A 15,391-nucleotide genomic window follows, 5' to 3' on the forward strand; every position below is an offset into this window, starting at 1 on the left:
ATTCTGTGAGGCGCTCAGGAGCGGCAGCCCTGAAAATCTTTTCAATGTTGAGGGCAAACCCGGTGGAGCTGAGACCTCCTTCAGGGAAGGGGCAGCTCAACAGACTCGTGACACAGCGCAGAGTAAGTGAACCGGCTGCTGTGGGCCAAGAGTGAACCGAATGTCTACCCGGAATCTAGACCAGCAGGAAGCCGAGCTGACGACTGCCTCCTGTTGCACTCTGCTTTTATGAGCGACAGACGACCAGCAAACAAGGTGATTTAGGGATCTACATGAGAACGCACACACGCAGCCGACTTTCTACAAGCGGATGCCTTGGGCTCTGGGAGACAAGGCTGTCTCCTCCTCATCTCACAGCTTTGCAGTTCCGGGATCATCAGTTCTTACCACGAAGAAGATGTCAGACAGGAATCCGTGACTCTTCTCTGAACCTGCCTCATCCTAAGAACTGCCTGGGGACTATGGGCAGCCCAAGCCACTCCTGGATATTCTGATTCAGGAATCTGGGGTGGGGCGGTGGGGAAGGTGGTGGTCCATGGATCTGTAACCTCAACAGGTACACCCCCAGATGACTCAGGGGATCATGTGGGGTGTCCCACCAGGTACAAACAACCTCCCTGGCTTGCTGCTGAGAAAACTATGCCCAGAAGGGCTCAATGGCTAGGTTGCCAAAGGCCACATGAAAGATGGTAGAGCTGGGATGATGGCTTCTAACCTTTTGCTTCTTTCTTCAGCTCCTACTGCTCTGACTTTTCCTACAAACCTGGGAGACATGGCATGACAACCGACCAGCAGCTACAATAGCTCCCCAGAGCAATGGGGAGTACGGGCTGCACAGCGGGGGAAGGTGTCACGTGAGCCCGCTCTCATTCCAGAGAAATGTGAACGTGAGTGCGGACTCTGGTGCCTGAAGACAGCTTTAAAATTCTGGCCGATCACGAAGTGCCTGCTAAGAGCAGACTTGACTTGTTTTATAATAGGGTGTGCCCGACTGTTCGAAACCCGGCCGGCTGCACTATGACTCCTCCAAGTGGCTTAAATAGTCAGGAACTTACTTTTGTGAAGACAATCTAGATTCTGCAATAATAAAAAGGCATAATAATAATAAACTGGCAGGGAAAAAATAAAATGAAGGCAGTTAAAAGACAGACAGAGAGAAGCTGCTGGCTGTAATCTTGGAGGGAGGTAACTGACGAGAGTACTGGTTTTTAGAAATGGGACTTGAGAGGAGGCGACTGCTCCAGGGTGCTTCTCCAGGGTGAGACACGAGAACTCTGGAGAGGCGGACCCACCTGTGCTGTGAGAATAAGCTCGCTGATGACATGCGCTGCGTGCTGGCATCGGTCCGGGGGCCCCATCACCTGTGCAGCTCTCTCCGGACTAATACCGTCATCTGTGGAACAAGACGGGAGAGATGGGATTAGGAAAAGCCCTGCTTCAGGAGGAAACAAGCATCAATCTGATTTGCAGTCAGTGTTCCTACCACCACTGAAGGGGTAATAAGAACACATCTCTACATTTAGGACACATTTTAGGCAGGGAAACATGCATGGCTACATCTTTCTGCACGGTCTCTGTCAAACCTCATTACGCAATTACAGCCGTTTAAAAGAGGTATCACAGAACTTCCCTGGTGGTCCAGCGGTCGGGGCTCCGCGCCACCAGTGCGGAGGGCCCAGGTTGGATCCCTGGTCAGGGAACTAGATCTCACATGCCACAACTAAGACACAGCATAGCCAGATAAATAAATGTTAAAAAAAAAAAAAATCACAGAAACTAAACTTGAAAACAGACCTGAGCTATGGCCATATTTTCCAAGTATGTCTATCATGTTTTCCCGTTTTCAGAGAGATGAGGAAAATAAAGACACTGTAGATAATTTTGCTCATAAAAGTAAATTTGTAACACTTAACTGTCCTTAAGATTTTTTTTTTGGCCACGCCACGGTGCTTTGTGTGACCTTAGTTGCCTGACCAGGGATAGAACCTGGGACCTCCTGCACAGAGCCTTAACCACTAGACCACCAGGGAAGGACAATATTTTTTTTTTAATGGTTTTATCTTTAATTTTATGAAATAAAAAATAAGGTGTTTGCTCTTAAATCTTTAATTAGCAAATTAAAAGCTGGAAATGCTAATATTGAACCCTACTCCCTTAACTTTTACTGATCTAAAGAAAAAAAAGAAAAAGGCCTGGACACTCCTGGGCTAGTGTGTTCTGGTACATGAAGCATGACCCTGCCAGCAAATCCACAGAAAGAAATGAGGGCTGGAGGGGAAACTGGACTGGAAATCTGGTAACAGAATGTTGCTAAAGAGAGAAAAGGTGAGAGAGAGAGTAAAGAACACACAGCTGGCTAACAAAACAAAGACCTTGTTTTGTGAGGTGTTCTTTACTTCTTCATAATGCTGAAGATTTCGAGAATCATCAAAACCAACCTGGTTTGAACTGAATTCTCACACCGGCATCATTCTGGATCTTTTTGATCATTTCCCCATTTCTTCCTATTACAATCCCGACAGCAAACCTAGGCACAGACACCTGAGCACAGAGAAACAAAACCTCGTCAGCATTTCCCTGCAAACCTGTCTTTTCTGCAAGTCTGGTGTAAGTGTGTATACATACAATGACTTTTATTACAACACATTGCTGGAAATGATACATAAAGCATATTTTTTTCCTCTTAGGAAAAATGTTGTGGTTGATGACTGCATTCCTGTCCATTAAATGCATCTAGCAGGTATGAGACTTGATCAAACATAGTTACAAAAATGAAGTAAAGCAAGAATAAACCTGATAAAGAGTTTTAAAAATATTTAAGATTTATCTTCCAAATTCTATGAAATAAGCATAAATGTACCATACACATTGGTACATGGTCCTTCACTCTTTTGTGGTAAAATACATGTAACATAGTACTTATCACTCTAACCACTGTAAACGTGACATTTCAACGGCATTAAATACCATCACAGTGCTGTGTAACCATCGCTGACGCCTATGCCCCAAACCTTCTCATCACTCCAATAAGCAGTCGGTATCTGTGAAACCACACTGCCCTGGTCACCTCTATTCTATTTTCTGTCTCTCTGCCTAGTCTAATGCTTCATGTAGGTGGAACCATATGATGTCTGACCTTCTGCATTTGGGCTGAGTTTATCAAGCATCATGTTTGCAAGATCCACTCACGCTGTAGCAACATCAAGGATACATTACAACCCTATTCCACCTCATCAGTAAAATAGGCTTAGGGGTTAGATACAATCACAACACAGGTCACCGCGAGAACCTGGCCTTGGGTCTTCATCTGGGCAGTGGGGTAAGCCTTGAAGCACAACCCCAAGCCAGGGGAAAGACCCCAGTCCCTGAAATGCACGCAGCTGGCATCCCTCACTATAGCTGACACTCGTTCCATACACCCCCAGGGAAGCAAGCATACTTATTGGGTATTGCAGATGAGATAGGCGTTAAATAACTTGCTCAAGGTTGAATGCTAACAGAACGTGGCCTTCAACCTTAAGCTTGCCTACTAACCTGTAACTCGAGCATACCTCTATACTGCCTCCTCCCATTCGAGAGCTGAAGTCACTGCGCACACCTCGAAAGTCAGCTTGGTCTTTCTCTCGGATGATTTCTAAGACCATTTCTCTCGCTTGCTGCGTAAATACAGATAAAAGGCATTAAGGAAAACAGCCCTGAAAAAACACATGACACCAGGTGAAAGATTAAACCCTCTTATGTTGGGCTCAAAGCCTCAGAAGGTGCTCAGCTGTGGGAGAACTCACTGTGTTGTATGACTATTATTGTTACCTGGGACAGGGGCAGGCTGCTGGCGAGCAGCATGGCATGTATATCAAATCTCAAGTGTCCACAGATAGGGGTTCACTCTCTGCTAAAGCTGCAGGGGGGTCAGCACACACGGTCTGGGTCAGAACTCGATTACGGTCGTCCCACTATACTTCCAGTGTGCCATCTCTTTCTGGCAGGAAGAGGGGGTATCTGAGAGCTCTGACTGTGGGGTAGCTTTCTCAGCAGAGAAGCTCCAGGGAGGTCAAGGCAAGAGGTCAGCCCGGGAGCCTACAAATACCTGCCGGCTCGCAGAGCTCAAGTGCCTCCTCCCAACTGGCAAGCCCACGCCCCACACCTGACCATCTCTAAGGCATATCCAGGGTCCTCTCCTCCCGGAGGTCCCTGAGTCAGTCCATCCCGCCCAGGCCAGCACCAGTTCCAGAGGAGCCGGGGCGAAGAAGCAACCACATGTAACAAGTCAAGGTCTTGTGGGAACCCAGAAAGGGTCAGAGTTCTGGAAAAATCAAATCAAACAACAAGAAAAACCAAAACAGCAATGTCCGAGGACATTTGGAGAAACTGAAATACGGACTGACTGTTAAGATGATGTCATGGTATTACTACTATTTTCCTAGGCTGCTTTCTAATAAAAAAGGGAGCTTTATTCTTAGGAGATACATACTGCAGGATTTAGAGGTAAAATGTCATACGCGTGTGCTCAGTTGCATCTGACTCTTGGCAACCCCATGTACTTATAGCCTGCCAGGCTCCTCTCTCCATGGAATTTTTTACGCAAGAATATTCGAACTGGGGTGCCATCTTTCTTCTCCAGAGGATCTTCCCAACCCAGGGGTTGAACCCTCATCTTGTGCGTTGGTGGGGGGGTTCTTTACCACTGACCCACCTGGGAAGCCCAGAAAAGTCACATGGTACCTCCCATTTACTCACAAATGGCAAAGTAAAAAAATAAAAAATATATATATACACACACACACACAAATGGTATAAGCAGGTTGAGGGTATTCAGATGTTCACTACACTATCTTTTCAACTTTTATATTTGCCGTTTTTCATAAAAAAAATTTGGAAAATTAAAAAAAAAAAACCAACCCAAAGAATAGTTTACCCTAAATACAGCAGACAGCTTCTCCCAAATAAAAAATAAAGTTTTAAAATTAAAAATACTAAAAACTTTCCTTTATAATAATTTTCTTGCAAATTCATGAAACATCAATGAAATAAGCTCTCTGCCCAGGTACCTTTCCTACAAAAGCCAAATGTTCCACTAGCGAAGGAAAAAGTGGAGGTATTCTGGGAGGTGGCTTTTCTGCTGTCCAGCCAGTTCTTCCCTCCATCCAAAGAGCTCTATGACACACAGCAGTGGAGGCCACAGGCTGGACTGGATGAGCCAAGTGCGGGAGGGTTAGGTACAGTCTTTCTACATTTAAAGAGGCTGGAAACTCTGGGGGACCTGACGGGGCTGAGTGAAGGGCGGGCGTGAAGGGCCGCGTTGCTGACCGGAACTTAAGCAGAGCAGCCACTGTAATCACCTGCCCTCAATCCTGTTTTCAAATCATTGTTTAATATGAAGACCCCGACCAGAAAAAAGTGTTATCAGATGATATCTACCAGGGACCATCACCTGAGCTCAGCTGAACGGCAGTGTTAAGAACTAGGGGAAATCTTTTGTCAGAGACTGGTAGCCTCGCCCAGCTCACAGCCCCAGATCCCCTACAGAGGACAGCTGCTGCTGCCAGGCTGGATCCAAGGTGTGTCGCTCTGGAGAGATTCAAAATGCAGCGAAGGCCGGCAGAAAAATGAGCGTTCGTGTCTCACGGGGACAGACATGCTCCCATGCCCACTCCTGCCAACAGTCACAGAGCTGGAGGGCGGAGCCCCTGGATGACTGAGACCTGAGCCCCTGCCCGCTTTCGGCACTGGGGGCGGTGTTCGGAGGCACACGGGGTGCCTGCGATGACAGCACGCACGTGCCTTCCGTGGTCCGGGCATCTTTTTAGTCACCTCCCACCTCAGCCAGCTGTCTCGTCGAAATGGGTCGAGAGAACAAACAAAAGCCACACGGAGCCTGCATCTGAGCTGATCACAGGTCAGCATCAGAAACTGCATCGGATCAGAGTTGCATCAGCCAACAAAATCGTCTGTGCTGTGGACAAGCTCTCTGCATGCGCTGCCCCTGCCGCAGCCTCCATGGACTGGCTGGCTCTGAGCACTTGAAACAGGGCCCGTGTAAATAAAGGACTCGCTTTTTATTCAATTTGAACTATTCCAACAGCCGCCTGTGGCCAGCGGCCCTGGTACTGGGCAGCATGATTCAGTTCTTTTCACCCTCAAACGTGGAGTGAGAAGATAGCTTACCTTAAATCCTTAAATCAAGGGCCATCCCCCTTACAATTTCCCAAATGACATAAAACATAACAAGTACACCACCAAGTGATGCCACCACACCCGGGACCTGCCTGACCCACGGTTTCTCTCCTACCTGAACTTTAAACGGGTCTCCGGTGATGCGAAGGGGCTTGTCTGCTCCCGTGGGCAATGGGCCGTCCTGGATCATGACCATCTTCACGCCAGTCCGCTCCTGTGGGGGCACACAGGTCCTCAGCAGAAAGCCTTCTGGTTCCGAGGACTGGGCTCTGCGACAGCACACAGGCCACAACCCTGACCTGCAACTTCAAAGGCCCTGAGCCCTGAAATAACAGCTTGCTCCTAATGAAATCTGGCAGCAAAACTAACTCAAACTCACGGAAGCATACTTCTAGTCCTCCTCTCAGTGACTGTGACTATTACTATGCTCAGCCATGGAAATCTCCATCTGATTACGCAGTGCAGCCCCGGAACTTGCTGGGGGTGTTAAAGCCTAAAGCACGCCTGGCCCCACATGTCTCAGATGAGGGAATCTGGAGCTCAGAGCAGTTCATGAGGCATTTATGCAGTAGTGGGCACCTCGCTCAGGGTCTCACATAAATAAAGATAACGGGCATTACTTTAGTTCATGACAACAGTGAGGCCAGTGCCTCCCTGCTCTTACAGACGAGGAGCCTGAGCCTTAGAAAAGTGCACAACTGCACCCATGGCCTGGCAGCTAATGAGCAGGAGTGCTGCTAGCTCTGGACACAGGATCTTCATCTGAGAGTCTCTACAGGGCTTCACTGCCACAGTGGGTGCTGCCCGTTCAGGGGGACCCCAGGCCTTGGTGTCACAGCTGGCATCAAGCCTGGCCACAGTAAATGTTCAGAAGTGTGGAAGCCCTTGGGCAGAGGTTTCGGGGGGAGCCCGGCACCGTGGTGCACAGCCAGCCCAGCTCTGGCCAGCCAGAGCCATGACCAAACCCCCCGAGCTGGGAAGATGAAGGAAGTGAAGGCCTGCTGAAGTGCTGCTGGCCGGGGGTCACGCACCTGCAACTGCTTTATCGTCTCCCCGCCTTTGCCGATGACCAGACCCACTTTTGACGCTGGGATGGGAATCTCCTGGACCGTGCTATTGCCGTCAACATCATTGTGAAAGCCGGGTCCGTTCCGACAGCGGTCCACGATCTGCCCCAGGAGCCGTTTGGCTTGTCTTTGGGAGGGAGAAGAACAACAAGAGAACTAGTGGTTAAGGGAATGCTCTGGGCGCCCGGGAAGGGACAAACAGCACCGGGGAAACACAAGAAGGGGTCAAGGCTGCCCTCCAGCCAGCTCCAGCTGTTGCCCCCACTACCCGGGAGGTCTCTGCCATCCGCCACGCTACCGGGCTGGAAGTTGAAAGCAACACACACCACAAGAGCAACGTCCCACCACAGCCCCTCCATGTCTGCCCTTGCCCTTGTGTCTCGTGTGCATGCCACACACACGCCTGTCTCCTATGCAAATGTCAGCAGCCTCGGTGGCAGAGCCTACCTTTGATCCCCCTGCGTCTCTCTGCGCCCCAGTCCAGCACAACCCTCCTCACAGAGCACACGCTCAACGGACGGTGGTTAAATAAGGGCAGAAGAGAAAGCAAGGAGAAAGACGGGATGGAAGAAAGAAAGCAAGGGTTAGTAGTCGTCATCTGAACCCTCAAACTCCGAATTTCTTCTCCATAACCAACCAGACTGCTTGGGTGACTTTTCAGCTAGGGCTAAGAGTCACTAGCTCAGTTTCAAGGGTGGGGAAGAAAAGGAGGCAGGGCCCCAGTTCAACTGCAGGGCCATGTACACCTGCTTGGTGCTTTTCGGATGGTCAAAAGCCTGCATTCCCCTGGAATGGTATGCTGATGTACCTGGAGACAGCGGGGGCGATGGCGGGGGAGGGGAGGGAAACTGTAATGGTGAAGCAGTGCAGCCCAGCCTACTGAGGCCTCCGTCCGGCCAATTTCCTTTTCTGCACCAGAATCTCCCCTGGCTGTTACCTGTGTGTGTTCTTTGAATCACCAGGTACGCTCTATTTTGTGGTTCCTTTAATAGCTACTGAACAGGCTGGCTGTACTGCGCACTGAAGCAAACAAAGAAAACGGTTTTCTATTCAAGTTATAACCCTGCTGCCTCGACTGCTTGGGCAGAACAGGAAGCAGGAATGTTTAGAAGAGGAGGAAGAAGGTGAACGGCAGGAAATGGATGTTGCCTGTTGCAGTCCTGAGCCTTTGTGTAGAGTCAGCCGTGTGCATCTTCTCAGTTACAGCAGCTTTTTAATATTTTGCCTGTGTACTAGATTAACCTGCGTTGGAAGAAAAATGCCTTGACTCCAGCGAAAGCATCCTGCTTGCCCTCTAATGCACACCTGCCAGTGGTGTTTATTCTGGTTCACTGCTTGCAATGTTACAGCAGAACAAGAGAATTTAAACTCATCTAGACTCCCTGAGAAAGGGAAACAATAAAACAGCCCTACCTACTGAGCCAGACATAATCTCGGCACCACTGTCCCCAGACGCGACGCTGCTCGAGAGATGGGAAGAGGAGACGGAGCAGACTCGGGGTGAGCACCTCCTTCTTCCCAGGAGGTTCTGGGACTTAGGAGGCCCGCATCTGGTACAGGTCTCTGGGCATGTGTGTATGAGAGCAAGGCCTGTCCCAAGGCTGCTCTCAGGGCCCCAAGAGGCAAAACACCTTCTGGTTGGTCCACAGGGCCCTCTAAGCGGGGCAACGGCCACCAAGAGTAGACTCACTGGGTTCACAGACATCAGAAGGGCGATGGGACCAGCCCCAGGCAAGAGACCTGATGCCAGGATTCTCAACGCTTCCCAAAGTGAGAGAGGCTTAACTGATCCAAACCTGCTCAGGTAAAGGAGGTTATTAACAAGGAAGAAGTGAGTTAATGAGAGCATTCAGGCAGGGTGAACGGACACTCTGGAGGACCTGCTTTAGGAAGCAGGTGTTATGGCAGCTGTGAGAAGTTCTGTAGGGTTTGGAAAAACACAGGTGATGCCTTCTGTGTTTAAGGTAATAGAACAACTACCCTGGCGTGGCAACCTCCCAGATCCTCCTCTAAGGAAGCATCTGCGTTTCGTGGCCAGACTGCGGCAAAGATCGACAGTATTCAGTAACAATTCTGCCCTTCCATTTCTCCCCGGCTGGGGAAGGAGGAAGAAGAGTGAAAAGGAGAAAGTAAATAAAATAAACTTACTCAATACTTTCTGGGGTTCCGGTAAGTACACAGGGCCTCTCTGGAATCCCAGAACTCTCTACAAGAAGAATCAAGAAGACGAGGTGTGTTGGTGGGCATCAGGCAACCGTGCGCCTTCGCCTCTGTGTATAGACTGTCTCTCTCGGGCTGGTTTCTACACCAGCCCCACAGAAGCCCCAGCTCCCAGAAAAACAGTCTGCTCCTGCTTGCAGAAAGAATATGAAGCTGGGAGCTCCAGCCTGGATTCTCCAAATAAAAACAAGTCCTGCAGGGGGCAGCGGGAAGGATGCAGCCGTGGGCTCTGCGTTGGTCCTAATTACCAGCCTCAGCTGCATACCTGACCCACGAGTGTGCTAGTAAGTGCCAGAGTCACTTAACCCACTGCTCCTCAGTTTGTCCACCTGCAGTGAAGTTTAAAGGGTACCTGCCGGCAGCTCTGAGGCACACTAGTGTGGAGTTTAATGGTATGCACATCAGAGTTATTACCAGTAACCGCACAAATATGCCAAGGGAACAGTGACATCCATGTGGAATTGGTTCTGGGCCATTTGACGAGAGGGAAAAAAACCTTACTTTCCAACACCACACAGGACCCTTATTCTGTTCCTAGGAAAAAAAACTGCCTCGGGAGAGAGGTTCAAGGGGGAGGGGACATATGTATACCTATGGCTGATTCATGGTGATGTATGGCAGAAACCAATACAACACTGTAAAGCACTTATCCTCCAATTAAAAATAAACAAACAACAACAACAAAAACCTGCCTCTGAAAATTCATGTTCAAAAAAATGAAAGACAAATGGCCAACAGCAGCAACTGCCTTCGAGACACTATAGAAGTATCTTTTAAAATGACAAACATTTCTGTCGTCAAATGTCCTCTAAATCCTGTCCTCTGCTGTGGAAAGCGGTCGAACTCAGATGATGAAATTATAAATGACAGTAACAACTCTTCTTCCTCAGTGTGTGTCTCTCCATCTCACGTGGTCAAAATGACCCCACTGGGGAAGGTCCTGAGCTGTGTTTCACACATGCTCACGGAGCCAGAGTCTCCAGCCGGCCCCTTCCCATGAAGGGCAGGGACCACCAACTCCAGGGGGGTGGTGAGCAGACCCCAGCAGTGAGCCCAGAGCCACAGCAGCACTCCTCCAGGCCCCACTCTGCCTGACATCACATTCTGGTGCAGAAAACAGAGGTCCGGGACCAGCAGGTGTTCGGGAGGGACCACACTGGGCCCAGAGCTGCAGAGGGTCTGTCTCCCCAGAGGCCAGACGGGCAGCTTCGCCAGGACCTGCTTCTGCTCTGGTTTTTCTGGTTCTCACCTGGGAGGCCAGCTCCACTGCAGGGAAAACAGCCAGCGCATGTACTTACCAAGCCCCTACAGACTCCTAAGCAACAGGCAGAGGTACTACGTCTGAAAAACTTTGTAATAAAGACTGGTTTCTACCACACTGAGATCTATGAAAAATCAGCCCTTACCTGAGGCAATCTGAATTTTGCAACCAGATTCTGCTTGAATCCGTGAGATCTGCTCACCTCCCCGGCCGATAACTGAAACAGATGAAACAGGGTCAGGATATGCCCCTTACTCCACATTTAACCATGCGCAGATGACTTCATTAACGCAACAAACATTTATACTTGGCTCACGGCACAACAAACCAGCGAGCCACAGAACTTGTGCGTGAAACACAGCAGACAAGAAAGGTACCCCAGCTGAAGTCGGCGGGGAGCCCATGGCCCAACATTCCCGCAGGGAGTCCCGCTTTGGGGCAGCGCTTTGGGGCTCTGAAGAACGCAGTGTGCAGAGCATTCTGCTACAGGTGACAGACACGCTAAGGGGGTTGCAATGAACACGAGGGACAGGAATCAGGGAAAAAGCATATAACGTGGATACTTACTAAATCCAACCATTTTATCAGGCACTTTGAATTCTTCTGTTATTACTGCCCTAAAAACAACAAAGAACACTTTGGAAAAATACACAGAATAAAGAATTCTGCCATCATTTTCAGCTCCTCAAACTTCCCATATTGGCAATCGTGTCAAGTAAATCATGCCAACATGGCCAACAAGTCTACAACCATCTGCAAAGGTAGCCCCCCTGAAGACCCCTTTGATCAGTCACTTCTTGCAAAGACCCAAGCCTCCCTTTCCCTATGTCAAAGCAAGAAACCTCTTTCATGGAACCATCAGCTCCACTAAGCACTGACTTCTTCCTAAAGTTACCCTCAGCAGTGCTGAACAGCTGAAGGTCCTCTGAGGCGTGGGGCGTGCTTAGCCTTCGATTCTGGTCTCCCAGATGGAGAGAGACAGCTACTTGTCAACAGTCCTTGTTTCCCATCTTTTTACTGCTTTCTGGCCACCCTCTAATTTATCTGCCTCGTGGGATGAGACGTCCCAAATGAACCAGCGTCCCGCTGAGGCCTAATTGGTGCTGACCAGTACAGAATGATTACCTTGCTTATTCCGCAAGGGACTTCTGTTAAATGCTACCCCATCCATTATGGGCCTTTTTAAAAAAAAATACAACTGCTGCATTGGTTCTTTCAAACAACTCTTCAAATTTTGCCATATAGTGTGTTGTGGACAATATCCAATTTGCCCAACACCCCAGAAAGCAATTAAATCTAAACATTTACCTTAGGAAGAAAACTAAATGCAAGTAGTTTAAAAGAAAAAAAAAAAAAAAGCAAGCACTTTCACACCTCCCTTACACAGCTGGATCTTTACACATCACGTAAAGTGCTGGATCAAGTGCACGTTCTCAGGGAAAGCGCAGCACTTAGCAGAGCCGCGGCCGCCGCGGGCTTCCCGTGCTCTCATCCTCATGCTGTACATGCACGAGGGTTCTCTATGTCTCTGGGGACATGTGAATCCCTGGCTTCCTCAGCAGTTAGACTGTAAATGCTAACGCCAGGCCTTGGCCGGCCTGAACGGTCCACTGGACGAGAGACCCAGGGCCCTGCTGGGACGTCCCCTGGTGGTGGTGAAAGGTAACCGGGCTCCTGGGCGCGGAGCCGCCAGGCCGCTACCTGCGCTTGCAGCACAGAGCTGTCTACGCTCAGGCGACAGTCCTTGGGGAATTTCCTAGAAGGCGTTCAGCACCAGCCCCACTCAGAAACTCAGGCAGCTCCTTGGCTCGCAGAACAATTTTAGCAGACTCTCTCTGAGGGAAAAATGTAGTTAAGATGAGCTTCCCTGGGCTCCCGGGAAGACAAGGCCTTATTATAAACCCAAGGCTGAAACTGCTCTAAGGCACAAAGCACAAACGTTTTGCAAAGTAAAATCCTGACGAACTACGGCTTTATAGGAAAGTTACATATGATGCTAACACAACCTCAGTTAAATGACTGTATTTCAATTCATTTAAAAAAAAAAACACCAAACAGCAAGCAAATAAAGAAACAACAAAAAAGTCACCAGGATAGTGCCCGGTGACGTCTAGAAGCTCCCAAACAGGCAGAGAATACAAGCGGCTATAACTTTATCACCAGGGCTGAAGGTTAGGGATAACACGTTACAGTAATGAGCACGCTGCATGCAATCTCATGCCTCAGGGAAGGGAACCCCCCCCCCCCGCCTCGTGGGTTTCCTGTATATTTTGCTCTTTTAGAAGGGTAGCACTGTGACCACAAATATCCTGTCTTACAGACTGGCCTTTTTAAAGCCCAGAGGTCTCTGTATCTCTCTAAATCCTCAATGTTGATGGGAGAGTGGTGGGGAGAAACTGAGGAAGGGAAATCAAGGGGCACCCATCCAAGGTTCTGGGGTGAGGCCTCTAACTAGGCGGTGGGGGGGGAGGGCACCCAGGCTTCCACAACCTGGGCCCCGACTCCTGGAGCAACCTAGGCTCCATCTTGGGAAAGCCTAGTCAAGTCACACTTCTTTAGCATGGCTTTTCTCAAGCAAAGAGGTGAATGATTCACAGAACATGGGGAAAACCATCAAATCAGGAGGACAATTTTCACATTCTCTACTTTCAAATTCAACATATGTGGACAGAAAGAGCAGCTTCAACATCCCAGAAGTCTTTTAAGTTCAGTTTTACAATAATGGTTGATTTTTAATACCAAGTATCAGTTTATCCCTTCAGCTTACACCGTATTGGAAAGGGCTACAAAAAAAGTTGAGTCTTAAAAAGAAATCTAGCCCATGGTTTTTCACACTCTCAACCTCTGACTTTCTTACACTCTAGTACAGATGGTGGATCAATAAACAATTAGAAATGATCAATAAATAATAAAACATAACCCACTGCTTACCTTTGATGTACCAAGGCCCCTAACTGGTTACCTACTGTGGCAAAGAGAAAGAAAAAAGAAAAATCAAAGCATTAGCACGGATAAACTAACTTCACCCTTACACGACTTCTTACCATTTCAGAGAGGGGGAAAAAAAGAAAGGCAGAAAGAAAGCAAACAGTAATTTAGGCTCAGTGGCTGAAATGAATGCGTTACATGATATGAAACAGGAGGGGATGTCGTGATCAACAGTCTCTAACCCAGTGTCCAGCTGAACGCAGGATAAGAAATTGATCTGTGTGTCCACATGCTGAGCAGCCTGGGAGAAAATCCTGCTCGCTAAATCCCTCTCACTTCCTACCTCCCTCCCGCTTGGGATCCAAACTCAGTGTAAAGATGGCCAGGGTCCCTTCTTTCCCTTTTTAAAACAAATGAGAAGATTTAACCTCCTCGTTCAGAAGCATTGTTAAGGACTGCTCCGTGGCAGCTGCAGTCTCTAAGAACGTGCACATATGTTCCTGCTGGCCACACCACGGGGCATCCCCCCCACTCTCCCTACCCTCCCAGGAGCATAAGCATCTCAAGGAGAGGAATGAGGAGCTGGCCTCCTCCCTTCTTGGGCCTCTTCGCTGAGCCACCCTCACAGTCTGGACGCCACGGACGCTAGGAGTGAGCAACTGTCTTTCAAGCCCATTTCACAGAGACAACAGTGCCCAACAGGCTCTAATTATGAAAACCAAGTCTGCAGCACACTCCCGCGACGCCACTTCTGCTATGCTTTGTGTTCATTTCTCCTCTTTCAGCTACTGATGAGCGTCTCCACCAGCCATCAGCAAAAACTGAATCTGCAGTATTTCTCTTTGGAAAATGCAGCCCAGGAAACAGTCAGCAGACAATGAAAAAGTATACATCCCAACTGCATCACAAGGAACTGAATGAATCTTACAAAATGCTAACAAGAGCATTCAAAAATATGTCTCCCGGCAAAGTTATAAGAAGGGCAGATACACGCTAAGTGGGGAAGAATCAATTACATCAGCCTCAGAACAAAGAGGGACATGTCCGACATCTGAAATCTAGGGTTCCAACAGCTCTTCTTTCTGCTTGAACTTAACCCTGTCATTCTTGGACTGCAGAGGAGATGGTCATAAAACAACCAAGGAAAATAAACCAGATTATGATGTTGCCTGGAGAAACACACAGCAAAAAAGTACACAAAGCTACTGAGTCAATACCATATTTCTCCTTGATCAATGGCACGATAATGGTCTACAGCCAAAACACCGACCTTATATACTCTTACCCTGCTTATCTCAGAGATAACAGCACTGCTCTTTATCGACTCTTAAACATTTTCGTTCTGGGCTTCCAGTCTGAGCATGACAAATACCCTCACTCCGCACAGGCTGTGTCCACGATTCCCATTCTGTGTGAGAAGCGGACAGGCACCAGCCCGAGAGGAGACTCCTCGCCGCCCCCTCAGGCCCTGGACGCTGTGAGAGAGGATCGCCCACAGCAGAGGCAGCAGGCGAGAGGACAACACGCGGGAGGAGAAGGTCCACGACAGAGAGCCGCTGAGTCTGGTCACCCGTTCCTATTTAAGGGTCACGCTCAGCATCCCTGCTCACGGTCAGAACTCTTTCCCTTGGGGTCAAGAAACCAGCGAGGACAAAGAAACTGAAATGTCTTGACGTGATACAAACACCGAAGAGCGGGGACTAGTCCCTGCTTGGGGCAACGCGGCCGGACCTTGGCTCAG

General features: G+C 48.9%; 1 protein-coding gene across 7 annotated transcripts in view; it reads right to left on the reverse strand.

The window, feature by feature from the left end:
• FUBP3 (far upstream element binding protein 3) overlaps positions 1-15,391 on the reverse strand; it is a 47,766-nt gene that overhangs the window by 12,929 nt on the left and 19,446 nt on the right. For 3 of the 7 annotated variants that reach the window (XM_069580007.1, XM_069580008.1, XM_069580010.1), the window contains exons 3-11: positions 13,654-13,687; positions 11,290-11,339; positions 10,868-10,939; positions 9,390-9,447; positions 7,206-7,368; positions 6,290-6,388; positions 3,552-3,656; positions 2,439-2,541; positions 1,293-1,393 (exon numbers count right to left, since the gene is read on the reverse strand). In XM_069580007.1, the coding sequence (XP_069436108.1) occupies positions 1,293-1,393; positions 2,439-2,541; positions 3,552-3,656; positions 6,290-6,388; positions 7,206-7,368; positions 9,390-9,447; positions 10,868-10,939; positions 11,290-11,339; positions 13,654-13,687 (785 nt within the window). Of the gene's footprint in view, positions 1-1,292; positions 1,394-2,438; positions 2,542-3,551; positions 3,657-6,289; positions 6,389-7,205; positions 7,369-9,389; positions 9,448-10,867; positions 10,940-11,289; positions 11,340-12,423; positions 12,486-13,653; positions 13,688-15,391 lie in introns of those variants that run through there. The other 4 variants (XM_070292290.1, XM_070292289.1, XM_070292291.1 and 1 more) reach the window with 2 other exon arrangements.

This window comes from Ovis canadensis, chromosome 3, assembly GCF_042477335.2.
Source record: "Ovis canadensis isolate MfBH-ARS-UI-01 breed Bighorn chromosome 3, ARS-UI_OviCan_v2, whole genome shotgun sequence".
NCBI classification, from domain to species: Eukaryota; Metazoa; Chordata; class Mammalia; order Artiodactyla; family Bovidae; genus Ovis; species Ovis canadensis.